Source organism: Dipodomys ordii, unplaced genomic scaffold (genome assembly GCF_000151885.1).
Source record: "Dipodomys ordii isolate 6190 unplaced genomic scaffold, Dord_2.0 Scaffold11, whole genome shotgun sequence".
NCBI classification, from domain to species: domain Eukaryota; kingdom Metazoa; phylum Chordata; class Mammalia; order Rodentia; family Heteromyidae; genus Dipodomys; species Dipodomys ordii.
In genome coordinates, this window is record NW_012267227.1 from 6,192,457 (window position 1) to 6,213,106 (window position 20,650).

General features: G+C 42.3%; 1 protein-coding gene across 1 annotated transcript in view; it reads left to right on the forward strand.

Annotated features, from left to right (window-relative positions):
- Anxa2 (annexin A2) overlaps nt 1–19,731 on the forward strand; it is a 42,394-nt gene extending 22,663 nt beyond the window's left edge. Inside the window, exons 4-13 of the mRNA XM_013010221.1 lie at nt 2,891–2,985; nt 6,634–6,747; nt 9,953–10,043; nt 11,670–11,749; nt 13,231–13,290; nt 15,070–15,163; nt 15,920–16,015; nt 16,471–16,529; nt 17,692–17,814; nt 19,377–19,731. Of these exons, the coding sequence (XP_012865675.1) occupies nt 2,891–2,985; nt 6,634–6,747; nt 9,953–10,043; nt 11,670–11,749; nt 13,231–13,290; nt 15,070–15,163; nt 15,920–16,015; nt 16,471–16,529; nt 17,692–17,814; nt 19,377–19,436 (872 nt within the window). The 3' untranslated portion in view covers nt 19,437–19,731. The remainder of the gene's footprint in view (nt 1–2,890; nt 2,986–6,633; nt 6,748–9,952; nt 10,044–11,669; nt 11,750–13,230; nt 13,291–15,069; nt 15,164–15,919; nt 16,016–16,470; nt 16,530–17,691; nt 17,815–19,376) is intronic.
- Nucleotides 19,732–20,650: the final 919 nt, after the last annotated feature.

Below are 20,650 nucleotides of genomic sequence, written 5' to 3' on the forward strand. Positions count from 1 at the left end.
TGACTGGGATTTTTCAGTAATTGCATTGACTTTCAGCTCTGCTGGCTGGACACTTAGCTGCTGCAGGATTACAGCAGGTGAAGACTGTTTTGTTGATTGAGAGAGCATAGGACTGTGGCAAAAATTGTAGAATGACTTCTTATGAACGGTTATTTCTTACTAGAGTTTAGACAAAGGAAAGCATTTCTTTCCCTAAGATTATAACCCCCTGTACCTACCAGAAACCATTGGTAGTAATGGCATAAAAGTCGTATCACAGACAGATTTCGAAGGCTCTTTCCCGTCCCTACCTGTGGCTCTCCATCTGTGTCATATTCTCAGGTTAGGAATTGCCAGGAGACTGTTGAAATGCTGCTCTCAGGGTCCTAAGTCCCAGAGAATCATCTAGGCAGAGCTCACCTAGGGCTCGGGAAACTTTTTTTTTTTCTGGTGCCAGTTCTAGGACTTGAACTCAGTACCTACCTGCATGCTATCCCTGAGCTTTTATGTATTCAAGGCTAGTATTTTACCACTTGAGCCACAGCTCTACTTCCAGCTTATTTTGGAGGGGGGTAAGGAAGGAAGGAAGAGTGGCTAATTGGAGATGAGATTCTCAGGGACTTTCCTGCCCAGGCTGGCTTCAAACCTCCATCCTCAGATCTCAGCCTCCTGAGTAGTTAGGACAACAGGCATGAGCCAGTGTAACCAGCAATGAGACTGTGGGTTTTGTTTTTTTTTTTAATTAAGTGCTCCCTGCCATTTCAAACCAAGGACCACATTCTGACATGTACACATGTTGTATATTTGTTTCTGAGAATGATTTTTTCCTGGATTCTTGGTATGAGTAGAGGTTAGCAGTCCCTAAGTTTACTTGGGAAATAGAATTAAAGTGAGAGGAGAGAATTGTACTATGGTTGTAAGAATTCAACGTCAGGAGATACAGGTAAGAAAGTTAAATACGAGGCAAGTTTCCATTCATTAAATCAGTAGTTTTCTTTTTCCTAATAGATTTTTGTTCCTTTTGTTTGTTTGTTTGCTAGTACTTGGTTCACTTGCTGGATTGGCCCTCTATCACTGGAGCCACACTTCCAGCCCTGATTCTTTTGGTTAAGTAGTGATGAAGTCTTGAGGACTTTTCTGCCCGGCCTGGCTACAAATTGTGACCTCCTAGGTCTCAGCCTCCTTAATAGCTAGGATTAGAGGCATGAGCCACAAGTACTCTGCTCCCTCTTTATTTGTTGATAGTATATAGAAGACTGAAATAAACATCTTTGGTATGGATTCCTATTACGGCAGCTGGGGGCTCTGTGCTTATACTAAGGACTCTAAAAATCAAAGTTGAAGTTGTAGAAGCTTTAGTTACAATAACCAATGTGTTGGTATAAATCCACTTTGAAACAAGTTTTAAAGATGTTACTTATTTTTATGCCCAGAAACTTTAACTTTGTGCCTTTTGAGCTTTCTAACACATTTGAGAGATCAAGATCCCTGCCCTTTCAGTAGGTTCCATGTTTGGCCTCAATCACAATAGTTTTCTGGGTTTTTGTTGTTTGGTGGTGGTGGCGGTTGTTTTCTTTTTTCACACTCCTGATGTTCTTCAAACCAAGCTGTCTGCAGTTTGTGAGTGACCTTGTGAACATAAAGACTCTACTCTCTTACCTCAGAATTACCTATCCAGTTATGACAAAGATTTTTTTCCTTTTATTAACCAGAGTTCTTAATCAGTGGGAGGTGAAGAGAGCCTTTCATATTCAGAACCCTTAAAATCATTCTTTCTTAAGTTAAAATGGCAGGTTAGGAGGATTTCTGATATAAAATTGGAAACTTCCTCATACCAGAAAGTATTGCTTATCTTTGTAAATACACATGTTCCAATTAAAATAGGTACTAACATATTTTGGTGGCACTTCAAACCTCCCAATTTAGATTTAATTTAGATTAAAACACTTACTCTTTTTTAATAAAGTTATAAAATTGATTATTAAAATTGCCTATTGAAGATTAAAAGCAGTGGAACGTTTATTTTCCTTCCAAAACGATTTAGTCTTCAATAAGCATGATGGTGTTAATCAATTATGCTATTAAAATACAACTGCCATATTAAAACTGACTCATTTGTCATGACCGTTTGTATAATTATAGAAATTATACCTAGCTGCTTATATAGCTGTAATCCTGCAATAAATATAAATAATTGTCCCTATTAATTCAGCTTGCAGTTACTGTCTATTAAATCCCCAGTTAAGGGGCAATTTGGAGACTTCCATTTAAAATCCCCTAAGTCTTTGTTGTTCCATTTGACTGCCAAAACTCTGCAAACACACCTCCTGCTGTTGATTCCAGAAGCCAATTTATGAACAAAATAGTCTTTTAAACACAAATACTGGAAAAAGTCCACCTAGGTTTAAAGTTTAAGGCCCTTGGAAGAGGGGAAATAAGAAAAGAGGATGTGAGAACATGTTGAATAGAAGGTTTTGATAAAAAGAAATAGAGGCCAAGACTCCATCTGGACCAATGGCTAAGTATCATGCAGCTAATGGAGAAAGTCAAATAGGAGGATTACAGTCCAAGATCGCCAAAGCATAAAGCAAGACCTTCTCTTAGGAATAACCAACTTTTCTTCCTCTCTTTCTCTGTCTCGCTCTCACACACAAATATACATACACACTCACACACACACAAAGGGGCTGGCAGAATGGCCAGCAAATGTGAAGTCTTGAGTTCAAACCCAAGTACAGCCGACACAACACAACAAGAACTAATCTTGATGCTCTGGCAATTCACTTTGGAAAAGAATATCTATAAATTTCAGTTTGCAAAACTCTTGTTTAAAAGCTTCTGTAAAACAAACAAAGAAACAAACAAGTATCTAGAATATACAGTTAACTACTTGCAACTTGTCTCCCCACAGGTGTGGATGAGGTCACCATCGTGAACATTTTGACAAACCGCAGCAATGAGCAGAGGCAGGACATTGCCTTTGCCTACCACAGAAGGACCAAAAAGGTATGGGTAATTTCAGGCACAAGATGCTTGCCTTGTGACACTTAACTTTCCTAACACTCTGTTTTTTTTTCCTTTGGGTGCCTTTTGCCCTCAGCAGCAAGAGCCTTCTGGAAGCCTTGGGTATACAAGATTTCCCTCTAACTCCCGTTAACAGTTGCTATTCATACGTGGAAGTTCATATACAAAGACAGCAACCATTATTCCAATACCCTGTTATCCCTACCTAGCGTATAAGGAGAGAGAGGGGTTCTAGAAATAGAAAAATAGGAAAGAATAGAGAAGAAGAGTAACAATAATAATTGGCACCATTCATTGAATTCTTACTTTATGCTAGGCACTGTGCTTAATTTTCTACGTGCAGCAATTAATTTCATTTTTATGACTTTTGGCAGCTCTTGATAAATTTATATCGGCATCAGTGGCTCACACTTGTAACTCTAGCTACTCAGGAGACTGAGATCTGGAGGATCATGGTTCAAAGCCAGGCCACGCAGAAAAGTTTAGGAGACTGTCTGCAATTAACCAGCAAAAAGCAGGATCGCTCGGATGGTGCAGTACTAGCTGTGAACGAACAAGTGAGAGGGTGAGGCTCTGAGTTCAAGCCTTGGAATGAGGGGAGGAAAGCAGTTTCTAATTTAATCTTAGCACTGTAACCTCCTCTGAAAATCAAACCTACCATGTCCCTCTTATTCTCAAAAAAGAAAAGAAAAAAAAAACAAAGAACCTGAATTTCTGACGGTTGTGCAGTGAGTGGGCTTAGTTGGTGGTATCGTGCTTTCGGTCTCTCAGGTATCTTTAACCCACCATGCTTCTACTATTTAAAGCCTTGGCATTTTTTTTCCTTTGCCTGTCCACTAGTGGCTAAAGAACAGCCCATCTATGTTCATTTTTATTTTGTCACAGTGTTAGGAAATTTTATTTTGAAGGATGGGCTGCTTTATTTTTAACTTCTTGCTATTAAAAGGTTTTGATGTCTTCTTGGATGGCGCGGTGAGAGCGTAGGGGCGGCTTCCTGCTGCTCCTGTTTGACTTAAGCTTTCACTTAGAACTACCAGCAGAGATGAGCTGGCAAGACTTTCTGTTCTTGAGGTTCACATAGCCACTGGGGGTCTTGGGAGCTGCAGCTCAAGCCTTATTATGGGTCCCTCCTCCCCCATCCCAATCAGCTGGCAAGGACCGAAGTAGGAAAGCAGCTGACTACTTTCATCCCGTGTGTATTAAAATTCTTCTTCCACTAGATTTCCATTAATCTGCCACGGTGAGGCACAGAGGGGAATGTTTTATTTCTCCAGCTTCCCCCGAGCTAGCACAGCCAAGTAAGAGCAGACAGTCCAACTAGTTTGGTAAGGAAATAATTGCTCATTCAGTTGTCACCGAGTGTGGTCTTAGAACTGTGTGTACACACAAACACAAAGGCCTAGATCGTGATTTCAAATGAGATATATGGAGAACAAAACTCACATAGATCCCGTGGGAAGGATGATAGGCCCAGAATCATGGTAGGAGCCAGCAAGAGCAGTTTTTGCTGTGTGTTAGAGACAACTTGTTCTTCTGCTGATACTTTAAAAACATTTTTTGGGGGGTCGTAGGCCTTGAACTCTGGGCTTGGGCACTATCCCTGTGCTCAACAGTTCAAGGCTAGCACTCTACCACTTGAGCCACAGCGCCACTTGCAGTTTCCTGGTGGTTTACTGGAGATGAGTCTCATGGACTTTCCTTCCTGGGATGGCTTTGAACTGTGATCCTCAGATTTCAGCCTCCTGAGTAGCTAGGATTATAGGTGTGAGCCACCAGCGCCTGCTGCTAGTTTGTGACCTTGATCAGAGAGAACTGTCATTTATAGAAAGGTTTGGTAAACTTCTGGAGGTAGTTTTTGAAGAAAATCCTGAACATAGAGCCTTATCATTTGAGATGAGTTACCTGCCTAGTACTGTAGGGATGTGGACCCAGGCTGTGCCCCCATGGTGAACTTGACCTAGGAACATACAACAACACAAGGGAAGCAGCGCAGGCTGTGAGCTCTGATTTTATGTTCCTTCCATGTTCTGGCAGTTACCAGGTAGGACACTGCCCTTTGTAGGGAATGGTTGTGTTGGGTCTGCCAGCCATATCTGGGATTTTTGTTAAACACTAAAGTCCTGTGCTAGATATTCCGAGAAACAGGAAGTGGAATGCAGACAGAGTTGAGAGTAAAAGTAGAAGTCAGTAGGTGTTTAGATGCCATTTGAGGTTTGAGCAGAGAACTGGGAATGTCAAGGGGTAGGCTAAGTCTGGGATCATCTAACCTCAGAGTTCCAAATTGGAAAACCATGTTGGAAAATCTTGCTTTGAAAAAATGTTCTCCCCAGGGCCATGTGTTCTTAGAACTAAGGGAAGCAGGAAAAGTGGGTGGGGAGAGGGTTTGTCATGGTGATTTCTCAGAGCCCTGTCAGTTCTAACCTTCATGATATCTGGGCAGGATCTGACTTTATCCCTGAAGTAGGCTGCAAACCACTTCTCTTAAGAGTTTGCAGTTTCCTTGAGGGCTTAACATTTAGAAAACAGGAGGGAAAGAAAGTAGGGAGCGAACAGGAAAACAGCAAAAAGAAAAAATCATTACAGGAGGAAGAGTTCAGCCATGTGAATTCAAGGCCCATGAATGATAGGAAGCTGGATCCCAAGTTGGAAGCCACATTGAATTAGGGTTATTTATCTACATGAATACTGCTTCAAAAAAGCTTATGTTCATGGTGACCTGAAACCCTCTTAAGAAGTAATTTATAAGTTGAACACTGGTGGTTCACACCTGTAACCCTAGCTACTCAGGAAGCTGAGATCTGAGCATCTTGGTTCAAAGCCACACTAGGCAAGAAAGTCTGGGAGACTCCTATCTCCAATTAACCACCAGGAAACCAGAAGTGGCGCTGTGGCTCCAAGTGGTAGAGTGCTAGCCTTGAGCAGAAGAGCTCAGGAACAGCATCCCAGGCCCTGAGTTCAAACCCATGACTGACTGACAAAAAGAAAGAGAGAGAGAGAGAGAGAGAGAGAGAGAGAGAGAGAGAGAGAAGTAATTTACAGCAAAAGTCAAGAGGAGACCTTTAGCTCCCCATCTTCTCCATTAACCCCATGACAGTTTAGTAAGTCTGAGTAAATATCTCTTCCATATTAGATGAAGTGGTTTGTATAGGGAAGCCTTATAAAACCCACTTCCAGTCATGTTGAGGCCTCTGGTTCCCTGATTCCTTGGAAAGTCCAAGGCCATAGTTCTGACGCAGCTGCACAAATATCTCTTGAGTGATCTCTGCAGGCATTGAAGCTCTCCATGCTAACACGACTCTAGAAAGCACCCTATCTTCCACAGGGTCTGACACTGCCCAGTGGGTATCATCATCGGGTCTTCACAGTCAGGATTTCCTGAAGGATTCCATCATGCTTCAATTTCTTTTTAATGACAGGGGGTGAAGGAAAACTAGGTGTGATGTTGGTGAAGTTTCTTTCTGACATCTGGGGCTTTTGAAAGGAGTGCTGTGGAAAGCGCATGTGACCCAGGACCCCAGAGTGGCGAGAGGTTTACAACCTGTTTCACCTTGAATTTTGCTCACTGGTTTTAAAGCGAATATTAGTTACCAACCTCATTTTCCATGTGTCTGATTGCCTGTCTTCCTAAAGGAACTTCCGTCCGCGCTGAAGTCTGCTTTATCTGGTCACCTGGAGACAGTGATTCTGGGCTTGTTGAAGACACCTGCTCAGTATGATGCTTCTGAGCTAAAAGCTTCCATGAAGGTAAGCATGTGTGATATGTAATTAACATGCCGTTAATATTTCTGAATTGCAGCTTATTTTAGTGTAATTTAGGTGATTAACAGTTTTTGTTGAATTCTCATTTGGGATTTTTTTTTCCTTTTCAAATAAACTGAAGCTGTAAGTTTCAGGATTTGCACCAAAAATATTTCAATTGCTTTTTTTTTTTTTAAAGATTGAAAAGAAATTTCGTGATACTGAGAAGTCACTCACCAGCTGTGATTACTTGGCACCTGGGCGATTGCAATGCCATTTGGGAAAACTACTTCCCTGATTGCATTTCCTCTGTAAGATAGATATGTTGTGATATGAAGAAGGAAACACTCATAGCTTTTGTTAAGAGAAGCCTGCAAATTCTGCTCATGTTCATGAGTGTTTCTTCCTTTGACCAGCTTCATGTTCTCTCTCATTGTTCCATGTCTGGGTCCAAATCATAACCACACAGGCATTAAAAAGGGATATCAGATTGTGAATGGTTGTCTGTATTTTGTTCAAAATGTTGACTGTGCATACATATCGTCTATGCTTTTCTTGTGCAAAGTCAACTTGAATAAACAAGTTCAGGTTAACTTAATAAGAAGTCTAGGTTGGAACCCCCTCTTGAAAATACCAAATGTTATTTAAGTGTAGTAGATATATAAATGCTTGTGAAAGCAAAGCATGGTCCCTCTTCCTTAAAGTGGATTTGCTACATTTTAAATAATCTGATGCTGCCCTCTGCTGGCAGAACTGAGTAAAATCTCTGCAGTAGCTAGGGAAGCTGAATTTTCCCTTAAAAAAAAAAATTCTAGGTCTGTTTGGTTTTCTGTCATGCTACAATTGCTTTTTTAAAAAAAATTGTGAGCAGATTTAATTGTATGCCTTTCTCCAGAGCTGATGTCACAATTTTACTGGCTATCCTTCTCCAGAGAGCACTACATCACATACACAAGGGGATTGGCTTTGAATTTCCTAAGCAGGCCATGCATGTCAACAACTGTTCATGATACTGCTTAATGGAGGTAGCATTCCTGGATGCCATATTTTTGGCCCTCTGGAGCCTTGCATGAGCCAGTCTCTTCTCGGGTTTTTTCAGACCATCAACTCAGCTGATCGTACTTTCATCAAGAGTCCATTTAGTCACGATCCCTGTGATTTTTCCAGTATCTATTACTAGGCATTACTGACGAGACAAACCAGTTTGAGCTCAGTCATGGCTGTAATCTATGTAACTGGACCCAGTGAAAGGTGCTTTAACTATCACAACTTTCACCTGTGCCAGCTCTTCCATTAGCCCTTCTGAAATCCATGAAGCTTGACATAACAGTAACAGAATTGTGTTTAAAAAAAACATGTGTTTTGACTTCTGGCAATCTAGTGGCAGTATCTGTCATATGGCACAGGAGAAGTTGTCCTTGGGATATTGGGTGATCCATGGAAAACATGGACTATTGCCAAGGTCACCTTCAAATGCAGAGATCAAACCACTGTTAGGATTCTCAGCGATCAACATTGCTATATGGATGATAGGAGGCAGCAGGCTTTCTATTATTAATGTCCTCCTTGTATTTCTAAGATGTCAGGATGTAGCGTTTCTTCCAATGCATGAGTTACTTTTAGACTGCATTTCTATCACCCTTGAGATTGAAAACTTGCTCCTCCCTAATGTATTCAAAGATGCTCCGCAGTCGTTTCGTAACATCTATGTGCTGCGTGGATCTTTTGCTAACATGAGAAGAACTCAGGGCTTTGCTGGGACCTCTACACATCATGATAAAACTCTGGAAGAAGAGCCATTGGCTCAGATTAGATTAAGGATAAAATGCAAAATTAACCATTAAGCAGAGGCTTAGCTTGGATTCTACAAGCTACTTTTTCAGGGACATATAAACTCTAATAAGTTTAATTAATGTCTGACACACTTTTCATGTGGATAAGTAAGTTTCTTATTGTATTAACACCTTATAATTGATTTACATTTTAAACAGTTGTAATTCTGCTTAGTTCAAAGTGATATTTCCATATTGGGCTTTCCCATGTATTAGAGAGTCCTGATTATTAAATCTTGACTTTGATCATGAAGCTAGCTTTGAAATACATGTTTCATTGAGTCCTTTCAAGCTATCCAGCATGCTCCAAAGTGTACATATTAAATTTGAATACATCACGCATCAAATTCTTATTCCTTAATAAGGTGTTGGTGTCTAGGTTTATTGAGTACCTCACTGTTTCCTTTTGCTTTCCTAAAGTGCCCGAAGACTGCATAATAATGAAGCAAAAATAGAGGTACAAGAATGAAATTTTAAACATTAACCCAATTTTACATTTCAAAGAAAAGAAGCTAAAATTTTTATCTTAACTGTATTTGGCTATGGTCAGAAGACTTTCTAGTCTACTGATGCTAGCTGTGGCACCATAAATTTTCTATATTCCTTTATCAGATTCATAGAAAAATTGCTTAATGAAGAAATAAAATCAGGGGAAAAGTTTCTTTATAAACCCATCACTTAAAGGTGACCGCAAGAATGGGAAGAGGAAACAAAGGAGGAGGCAACAAGGCTTGATAGGAAATGTACTCATTACCTTGCCCATGGAATTGTAACCCCTCTGTACGGTATTTTCACAATTAAAAAAAAAAGAAAGAAAATTAAAAAAAAAAGGTGACCACATTCGATTGCTGTTTTCTCATACACTTAAAAAGATTAAACATAGTTCAACTCAACCACACCACTTACACATTATTTTGTGCTCTATTAAAGCTTTAGAAGCTGCACACTAGTGGTTCCTGGCCTGCAATACTAGCTAATCAGGAAGGGTGAGTTCTGAGGATTGTTATTTAAAGACAACCCAGAGCCCACCAAAAAAAGCCCATGAGATTCTTATCTCCAATTAACTGGCAAAGAGCCAGAAGTGGAGCTTTGGCTCAAGTGGTAAAGCACCAGCCCTGAGTGAAAGGCCCTGAGTTCAAGCACCAGTACTGGAGCGCACACAAGTACATGCATGCACGTGCACGCGCGTACACACACACACACACAGCAATAGAAAAAACACTTATTTGATACTGAGAAACAGGGGATAGATTGCTCGGTAGGAATGGGAAGGGAGAAGGTCAATAGCCACCCATCCACAGTTGCAGTTTACCTAGCAGACATCAGAACAGAAGGGCCACGTTGAGAAAGGTGGCTTATGTCTGTGCTTCTTCTCTCAGGGGCTGGGAACGGATGAGGACTCTCTCATTGAAATCATCTGCTCCAGAACCAACCAGGAGCTTCAGGAAATTAACAGAGTCTACAAGGAAAGTGAGTAGCCCTATTGTCCATTCATCCTCCTCACCCAGAACCTATGACCCCACATGGCTCCTGCCCGGGTCAGTGCTATGGACAGGATGCCTGGTTGGGGATATGCCTTTCTGGTGAGCTGGTGTGGTCCAGGTCCCTTACAATCATCTCTTTACTGCCTATGTGTTTGGATGAATCATTACATTCTACTAGAACTTCTGCAAAAGGGTAGACAGGAAGGAAAGAGAGATGAAATTTTTATTTCAACAAAAATCCCCAAAGGAGAAGGAGAAAGTACAGTACGTAGATTTTGTATACTGGGTGCTGTCCTGAGGTTCCCAACCTGGGGCTTGCAGATAATTGAAGAATACTTGCAAGAGACCCAGGGGCCTATCTGCAGTCAGAAGGAATGGCTAGTGTAATGCAGATACTGTTTTGAACAATGAACCAGAAATCCATTCAAAAATATTGTTGGGCTCTTATTAGATTTTGCCATGGCCATATCTTCCTTATCTGTGGATAACAAAGTGCATTTGTGTGTGTGTGTGTATGTGTGTGTGTGTGTGCAAAATATTTTTTTAACTTGAAAAACTGCATTTTTTTTATTTGTACACTTAACAAGTTGGGTGCTGGTGGCTCATGTCCATAATCTTAGCTACTCACGAGGCTGAGATCTGATGACCACAGTTCAAAGCCAGCCCAGACAGAAAAGTCCATGAGACTCTTTATCTACAGTTAATCACCCCAAAGACCTAGAAGTGGAGCTGTGCCTCAAGTGATACAGTCAACAGACAGCGAGGGGCCTTCAGTTTAAGGTCTACTCTCCACACCATAAAAACAACAACAACCAAAAACAAAACAAAATCTCTTTAAACATAGAGAGTTATATCTCTGGAAACTTGCTAGTACTGACAAGAAAAGAGGAAAGTGATACCTTCTTTTTGGGGGGGGGCAGTTGAAAAGGAAGTTAGAGAAATAAAAACACAATAAAATGTTTAAAAAGTTAAAGCAGAGAAGGATAGGGATGGGGGGGAGGGGGGAGGCTGGGAAGGGATGGGAAGGGTAAACAAAGGAGGAGGCTGCAATGCTTGGTAAGAAATGTACGTATTATCCTGCCCATGCAATTGTAACCCCTCTGTACAGTATGTTCACAAATAAAATAAAATAAAATTAAAAAAAAAAGTTAAAGCACATTTCCAAATACAAACTTTACACATACTAAACAAATTCGCTGCTAAATAAATATCCAGTTAATAAATTCACACATAATGCCTCCAGCCAGCTCTGAGCTTTTGAAACAGATGTCTTACTATGTAGCCTAAACTCCTGATCCTCCTATTTCAGTCAGCAGGGATTATAATAGGCTGCACGCACTCCTAGCTTGACCTCCAATTGTTTGGCGATTGTTTTAAATGAGCATTCCTAGTGAAAAAGGTGACCTTGAGGACCTATGATTTGATTTGGATCTGTCTACTGTTATTGATAATAAATCCAGTCCTGATTTTATGAGTTAGGCAGCCTTCAGCCTTCGGTTTGGGGCTAAGGAGAGTGTCTAACATACTTCCTGTCCTTTGAGCCTTGGTGGATGAGGGCTATTTGGGGTGGTGGTTCGCAAGAAACATCACAGTGGATGTACTGTTTTCCAAGTGTACAAGACGGACCTGGAGAAAGACATTATTTCCGACACTTCTGGAGACTTCCGCAAGCTGATGGTTGCCCTCGCCAAGGTTGGTCTCCCATTTATTTCTTTGTCCTTGCTTCTTCTCAAGGCAAGTCACATGCTTCATTTTATACCTGGGAACGAATTAACAAAATTCTCTGCACCCGACCAGAAATTTGGTTGCATTTCCGACAGTGCATTTGCAACTGTCAGCTGCAGAGTTGTCATTTTTTGTATAATAGGATTTCTTATCCTGCAAAACCGCATGGACAACTGGACTGTGGGGACGGGAGAGGGGACAGGCAGGCCTCAAGTTCTGGCCTGGATTTTGGTGCCCACCATCACCGCGTGACTTAGGAAAGGTCACTTTGCCGCTATCTGCGGCTGCACAGGATGCTCTTGTTTCTTTCACTTCTCTTCTTAAAATGACAGCATTTAGACAGGGGCAGGGAGTCCTTTGGAGTGGAAGTCTTTGTGGAGCTGATTGCTAATGTCAGCATAAGAACTTAGATGACAAGCATTTCCCGGAGAATCTGGAGTTCTGGCCTGTGTGCCACTGAATGCCTGCTTGTCAGGGGAGGGAAGAGAATTTTTCTCTAGAACCTACCTGATGGCAAATGACTGATGAGTGTGATACGTCCTGGCTCCATATCTCCCTCCCTCAGCTACTCCCAGCTCTCCTCTCTAGCGATCCTTTTCTAATCCATGTCCGCTATTTTACTCTCTGACCAACAGCCATCTTGGCTGCACCACCTCCAGGCTCCCAGCTGCCTTTACCCCTGGGCCTCCTTGCCTCCAGCTCTTCAGGGATGCCCTCCTTCTCCACTGTGCTCTGACTGCACATCGCCTCACTCACCTAAAGTGGTCTGTGTTGTGCAGAGTCTCCCTGCCCCTCCCCCGCTTCTACACTAACCCCCTCATTCAGGGGCTTAGCTGGTTCCCCAGCCCTGGGTTCTCTGTAAGAGTTCTTCCTTCTTATGCATATGACATCCTTGTCTCCTTGATGATCCTGTTGTTTGGCCATATATCACATTCTCCACTTGGACCTTAAGCACTGAACTGGAAAGGATAGGAGGAAATTCTGTAAGGTGCTTAGGTAGGCTGGGACACCAAAGATGGGGCTGATGCTGGTGAGGTACAGCCCTTCCCCACTGCAGTACTTATGACTACTTCAGCACTTCCTGCTCTTGCCTCAAAATGAAGAAAATGATAAGTGAATGTTTGATTCAGGAAATTAAAGAGTAGCTTCTTGGGCTGGGAATGTGGCTTTGTGGTAGAGTGCTTGCGTAGCATGCATAAAGCCCAGGGTTCAATTCCTCAGTGCCACATACACAGAAAGACCAGAAGTGGTGCCTGTGGGTCCAAGTGGTAGCGTACTAGCCTTGAGCAAAAGCAGCTCTGGAACAGTGCTCAGGCCCTGAGTTCAAGCCCCAGACTGGCAAAAAAAAAAAAAAGTAGCTTCCTTGTATTGGGGAGGAAAGATTTTCGGTTTTAAAATACACAAAAGAATAGATTGATGTTCTTAAATCTTTATTTTTCTTGCGATAGGGCAGAAGAGCTGAGGATGGTTCTGTCATTGATTATGAACTGATTGACCAGGATGCCCGGGTAAGTGGCAAGGTTTTGAGCTTGAATTTCTGCTTTCTGGTAAATCTCTGAACAGTTTGTATAATCATCTATTTCTGTGTGACACATTGCCCCCAAACTTAGTGGCACAAACCAACAAATATTTATTGTCTAGCCTAGGGTCAGTGGAAAAAGATAAAATTAGGCTTCGTCTTTGGAAGAGAAGATGATCAAAGAACTTGTAGCCAGGTTTTAAACACACAACAGTTTTTGAATAAAAGCTTCCTTTTTCCCTTTCTGGGAATGATATTTATTAGAATTTATTCCCTTATAGTGTTGGTGCTAATGAACAGATTAGTTCCTGGCTCATGTACACTCATTCAGACTTTGCTTTTATGAAAGTACCAGTTCCCAACTACTAAAGATAATAAAGCTGGGTGCCAGTGGCTCATGCATGTAATCCTAGCTACTCAAGAAGCTGAGATCTGAGGATCATGGTTCAAAGCCAGCCTGGGCAGGAAAGTCCGTGAGACTCTTATCTCCAATAAACCACTAGAAAATTGGAAGTGGCGCTGTGGCTCAAGACATAGAGCTCTGGCCCTGAGCTGAAGAGCTCAGGGACAGTGCCCAAGCCCAGGGTTCAAGTCCCACAACCAACAACAACAACAAAAAGATAACAAAATAAAATGAAAAGAATAGCATTCCTGTTGGGAGGTGCATTCCAATAGAAAGAGCAGTGAGGAAACCGGAGAGGGTGGTACAGGTATAGTCAGGAAGGAAGGCTTTCTTGCTCACTGCTGATGTTGAATAGAAGTTTCCCATAATCAGTGAGAACTATTTGTAAAGCTGATTGAAACAGCTGAGAACCATACATCTTATCCAGACGCTCAATAGTTACCTCAAAGCACATCATGAAACTATAGAAAAGAAAGAATTCAAATTTATAAATTTTAAAATTCAGCCCAGTGCTAGTGGCTCATACCTATAATCCTGTTTACTCAGAAAGTTGAGATCTGAGGATCAAGGTTCAAAGCCAGCCTAGACAGACAAATCCAACAAACTCTTATTTCTGATTAACCAGCAAAAAAAATCCGGAAGTGGAAATGTGGCCCAAGTGGAAGGGTATTAACCTTGTGAGAACCAAGTAACAACATGAGGCCCTAAATTCTGGCACACACACAAGAAAATAAGATAAAATGTAATTCAAATCATTCTGTATGATCCTTTTAGTAAGAGGTAGTAATAAGCATTGGGTTGAACAACTCTCAACTAATGAAGATCGCTGGCTAAATATTTGCTCTTTCTGTGCATCTTTCTGCCATTCTTTGCATTACTTGCAATCCCTAAGTTTTCCAGAAAATGAAAACGAGATTGGACTGGTTGCTTTTCCTGAGTTTCTAAGAAGCTTGAGTAAGAGTGCCTGACCTAAGACTGTCTTTAATAACTTATCTGCTATTAAATATGCCAGAAGAGAGAAGGCTAAATTTACTCCAGAACATTTGATTATCCTTCTTTGTAGGAATAAAAGCTTTTGGTTCTTCTTCCTAGAAAAAGCTCTTAGTCTTTGCTTCCATGTTCACGGAAGGGCAGTTGTGTGGCTCCAACCTCATGATCAACAACAGTCTTAGATAGTAACTGTCTATGCCTAGGGAAGATGGTTTGTGATGAAAACCTTCATCTAAATGGTACATTTTTGGCCATGTCTGTGATGTTAATCATCTTTTCCTATTTGGATTTTTGACTATATAGCTTTAGGGAATAGCTTGACATTTCTTCTGCCCTTGCTCCAGACTGTGTGCCTAATTTTTCCTACACTTTCAGGATCTTTATGATGCTGGAGTGAAGAGGAAAGGAACTGATGTTCCCAAGTGGATCAGCATCATGACTGAGAGGAGTGTGTGCCACCTGCAGAAAGGTGGGTGCTTGGCTGAGGAGGGCTTACTGCCTAGGGGCATTTGATGCTCCTCTAGGTTCCTTCACCATATCTGCTTACCCTCCTTTCTCATTCTGGAGCCTTCTCTTAACTATTTTCCATGAGCCTGGTGCTGGTGGCTCCTAACTAGGTGAGATCTGAGGATTGCAGTTCAGAGTCAGCCTGGGCAGAATGAGACTCTTATCCAATAAACTACTCAGAAAAAGCTGGAAGTGGTACTGGAAATGGTGCTGTGGCTCAAAGTGGTAGAGCACTGGCCTTGAACTAAAGAAGCTCAGGGACAGCACCCAGGCCCAGAGTTCAAGCCCTAGGACCGACCCACACACACACACACACACACACACACACACACACACACACACACACACACACACACACACACACACACACACACACTTCATGTCTGATTTGTTAGTTTACTTTCTTTTCCAGTTTCATTTGATCTTGCCGTGTATGTTAAGGTTTTTGAGTGTTTCTTGTGGCTTCCAGATGAAATATGTCCCATTTAGAGATCTTTGGCCTGGGTAGTACCATTTGGGATGAGCAGATAACCTGATACCCAGGATATTTGGTATAATGGTGGTTCTGGTCCATCGTGGCAACATCTAGCTCCCTAGGGAGCTATTTAAGATCACCTTCATACTTTAAAAAATAAATAATGGTACATAATTATGTGGGTAATCACTGCAGCTTTGACTAGTGGCACTGATTTAAAACATATTTGTTGCATTATCTTAGTATTTGAAAGGTACAAGAGCTACAGCCCATATGACATGTTGGAAAGCATCAAGAAAGAAGTCAAAGGAGACCTGGAAAATGCTTTCCTGAACCTTGGTAAGCAAGTGTGTCCCCCTCATTTCAGCCCTTGACAGTGGTGTCAAGGGATGGGACAAGAAGTGGAAGGGTAGCCTCTTACTCCACTGGGGTTTAGGATAGGGGATGCCTTCTACTCTTGATTTAGATAGTTTTGTAACCTTAATTGTGTAGTTTTAAGGGCATGCAACCGAAGAAAGGCTTAAGTTGGTGGAACAGTTTCTAGGAAGGAATAAGACAATAAGGGGGTTGTGTTGGGGATACTTGCAGATACATATAGATGTCTACAGTCCCCGGAATCCCCTGGTTGAAAGCCACAGTGGAGATTAGTTCAGAAGACTCCTGATTTCCTTAGTCCTTTGCATTCTGTTGAATCAGGTCCTTGTGGTTCGTTCCCCTGGGGCCAGAGTATCATCTACCCCTGGTTCAGGAGTGATAGGAACCTGCATCTCTGACGAGTCTCTCTTTCTTCACAGTTCAGTGCATTCAGAACAAGCCCCTGTATTTTGCTGACCGCCTGTATGACTCTATGAAGGTATGAACACCCAGCCAAGAGACCTGGATTTCCACACTAGGCTCCAAACTGAGTTTTTGCCCTAAACTCAAGTGTGTTTGACTAGTAGAGAAATGAAGGAGTGGATCCCAGGGAGTGGATGCAGGAACTCACTAGTCAGCTGTGGCTGCGTTAATACACAAATTCATCTTCTCAACTGCATGTTCGGGAATAGGTAGAAAATTTAGTGCCACCAGAGGAAGAAGTGCTAGGTGACAGTAGTGTCTGGTACCTGCTGGGGATTTTCAGTGATTTCTTCCTGTTTCTCCCAGAGTGGAGATAAGCGAAGAAGGACAGATCAGGGAGCATTCTCTATGTAGTGGCCCTCATGTTCCTTGTCTTCCCTTCAAACCTGCTCTACAGCCAGCCTGGTGTGAACCATCCCTTCCCATAAACCCATTCCTATCTACCACACCTCCAACGTGTCTGCCTACACTTCGGCTTTGGCACCTCTACCTGAGTTCTTCCTTTGTCCACAGCGACTTTGCCACCTCACATTGGGTTGGCTCTCAAAGTAGACTTGAGTCCTTGCTTTCTGTACCATTCACATTGGCACAAAGCCATGAAATGAAACGTGTCTTCTCTAAGCATTTGGGAGGCAGCCACCTTTTGTAGGTAAACTTATATACTTCTTGAGGCAAGTCTTATAGTAACAGGTGCTCAGTATACATTTATTGAATGTACAGAGCAGGCACATGTGCTGATTAACTTCTGCTGTGTGTGAAACTTCAAGATAATCATTTTCCCCAATGAATAATTTTATTGCTATATATTCAATCTTTATTTAAAAAAAGTATTTGGAGACAGGGTCTCACTGCTGAGATTATAGGCATACACTGCCATCCCCAATTTGTTGTTTTTTGTTTGGGCACTGTTCCTGAGCTTCTTTTACTCAAGTCTAGCACTCTACCACAGCGCCACGTCTGGCTTTTTCTGTTTATGTGGTACTCAGGAATCGAACCCAAGGCTTCATACATGCTAGGCAAGCACTCTACCACTAAGCCACATTCCCACCCCCCAACTTGGTTTTTAATCTCTTAAGAAGGCAGCACCAAGAACCAGTTATGCTCCAGAAAATGTAGTATATGCTTTTTAAAAAAATTGATGATATGGTTGAGTAATTTAACTTAATGTTAACTTTCAGGGCAAGGGGACTCGAGATAAGGTTCTGATTAGAATCATGGTCTCCCGCAGTGAAGTGGACATGTTGAAAATTAGGTCTGAATTCAAGAGGAAGTACGGCAAATCTCTGTACTACTACATCCAGGTAAGGCCTGGGGTGCTAGGTTGGCTCTGCCTGGCTGGGCAGAGGGCCTAGATTCCTTGGCAGGTGGCTACTCAGAACAAGAAAATGAAGAAAACCACTACCTTTTGTACTCCTCTGGGAAGAGATGATAGTTACCATATAACATAGCAGAGTTCTAAGCACTATTTTTTTTGGGGGGGGGTCTGGTCGTGGGGCCTGAACTCTGGGCCTGGGCACTGTCCCTCAGCTCTTCAGCTCAAGGCTAGCGCTCTACCACTTGAGCCACAGCACCACTTCCGGCTTTTTTCTTTTTGCTTATGTGGTGCTGAGGAATCTAACCCAGGGCCTCATGCATGCAAGGCAAGTGCTCTACCACTGAGCCAACTTCCCAGTCCCCTCTAAGCACTATGGAAATCACTACTAACTGTCCTGGATTTTGGGATGGGGCCAGTATTTTATATTTCTTACAATTTCTTATATTTCTGTGATGGTGTTTGGTATTCAGGATGATGGTCCTGCAAGATGAAGTGATATCCTAGACTCTGAAGACCAATTAAATTTTATAGTCTACTTGTTTCTTGAAAAAAATCTTCAGAAAGGCCTGATACTAGGTAGTTCCCCAGAAATCCCGTCTCTTCAGTCAACAGTCTCTGGCCACTTTGGAGTGATGGAACATTGGCATATAAAAGCTGATTATATTGGCAGTAATAACACTGTATATAATTCAGACAGGCTTTTTCCTTCTTTCTCTCTCCTTCCTTGCTTCCTTTCCTTCTTTCCTTTTTCCTTTCCTTCCTTCACTTTTCCTCCCTTCCTCCCTCCCTCCCCCTCCCTCCCTCTCTTCCTTCCTTCCTTCCTTCCTTCCTTCCTTCTTTTGCTTTTCTCTCTCCTTCCTTTTCACCTCCTGTTTCTTCATCCCTTTCCCCTTCTCCTCCCCCTCTTCCTTTTTTTTCTTCATTATGCAAGTACTTTACCACTGGGTTCTATCTTCAGCTCTTTTTTACTTTGAGACAGGGTCTCATTCATTTGCCCAGGCTGGCCTTGAAGCTCTCCATCCTCCTAACCTTAGCTTCCTGAGTAATTGGGAGTACATGTATCACCATGCCTGGCTGAAATTCCTCTTTCTCAAAGTTCCCCTGGGAAGAGATTCTGGTCACCACATAACATAGCATGGTTGTATAAATTTAGGATAAATTTAGAGGCAGTTCTGGTGTAGTGAGGTTGAGAAACCAGTTTGACTCTGAGTCACCAATTCCTCCCCTCACTAGTTTAAGAATCCATGAAAGAGTAAAATGAGTAGAGATATACTCTGTCCTCTGTGGAAGGGTGAGGAGTGCAATACTGCTCTGCAGAAAGGGAAAAGGTATCTTGAAAGTCTCCCAAGCACCTTCTCCTACCACATTTCCAGAGGGCCTGCAGGGCTGCACCGTGAGTGTGGGCTTCTACTGTGTGTGTGTGTATGTGTGTGTGTGTGTGTGTGTGTGTGTGTGTGTGCGTGCTTAGTAGTAAGCTGAGACTCCTCCGCATGGAGTTTGGTCTGTTTCCTAATTCTATATTTCTCTTTTCTCCATGGCTATTTACAGCAAGACACTAAGGGTGACTACCAGAAGGCCCTGTTGTACCTGTGTGGTGGAGATGACTGAGTTATCACGTGGCTGGAGCATCCTGACCCCAAGCTTCCTGTGCACTCACCTAATATTTTAGAGAATCAGCTTGCAACTAACAGACCCCAGAGCCCCTCCCTGTGAAGTCCTTGTTAGCATTGCCTCTCGCTACTATTTTAGCTGCCTTAAAAGCAATGCCTGGCTTTCCCTTCAATCTCTCCTTTAAGCCAAAGAAATGAACATTCCAAAGAGTTGGAAGTGAAGTCTATGATGTGAAACACTTGCCTCCCACATATTGTGTCATAAATAAACTGAGTTTTTACTTTAGAAACAAGTACTCTGGTAATCTTGCTTGTTTAGCATTCTGTGGTTTAAAAATTATACATGCTAGCCAGGCTCCAGTGGTTCATTCCTTTAATCCTAGCTACTCAGGAGGCTGAGATCTGAGGATCATGGTTTGAAACCAGTCTGGGCAGGAAAGGCTGTGAGACTCTTATCTCCAATAAACTACTCAGAAAAATCTGGAAGTGATGTTGTGGCTCAAGTGGTAGAGTGCTAGCCTTGAGCAAAAAGAAGCTCAGGGACAGCACTCAGGCACAGAGTTCAAGCCCCAGGGCTGGCAAAAAAACAAAAACAAAACCAAAAAGCCCAAACCCAAAACAAAACTAAACAAAAACCATGGTGTGGATTGTGTTTAAGCTAGAACTGAGGTGTCCTACATAGTAGCCACTATCAGATGTTATTAAATGTAAATGGATTTAAATTACGCAAAGCTTGAACTCGAGATTCAGTTCTTGTCCTGGATGTATTGCTTGGTGGTAGAGCACTTGCCTGGCATGCACAAGGCCCTGGGTTCTATCTCCAGCACCACACACACACACACACACACACACACACACACACACACACACAGTGCAGGGGCAAAACATTTCCACAGTAATAGAATGTTCTTTTGAGCAGCATTACATGGCCAAGGGAGGTGAGTACCCCAGGAGGGAAATCTCAGAGCAACTCCTCTTGTGCTCATCTTTCTGCTGACAAATTAGGTGAAAACAAGCATCTGTGGTGGCCAAAAACTGGGGGCAGGGATGCTGTCGTATGGCCAATTCTGTGTATCACATATTGCATATACAGCCAAGCACCAGGGGCTCACACCTATAATCCTATCTACTCAGGAGGCTCAGATCTGAGAGTTGCAGTTTGAAGCTAACCCAGGCCAGAAAGTCTGTGATACTCATCTCCAATTAAACTAC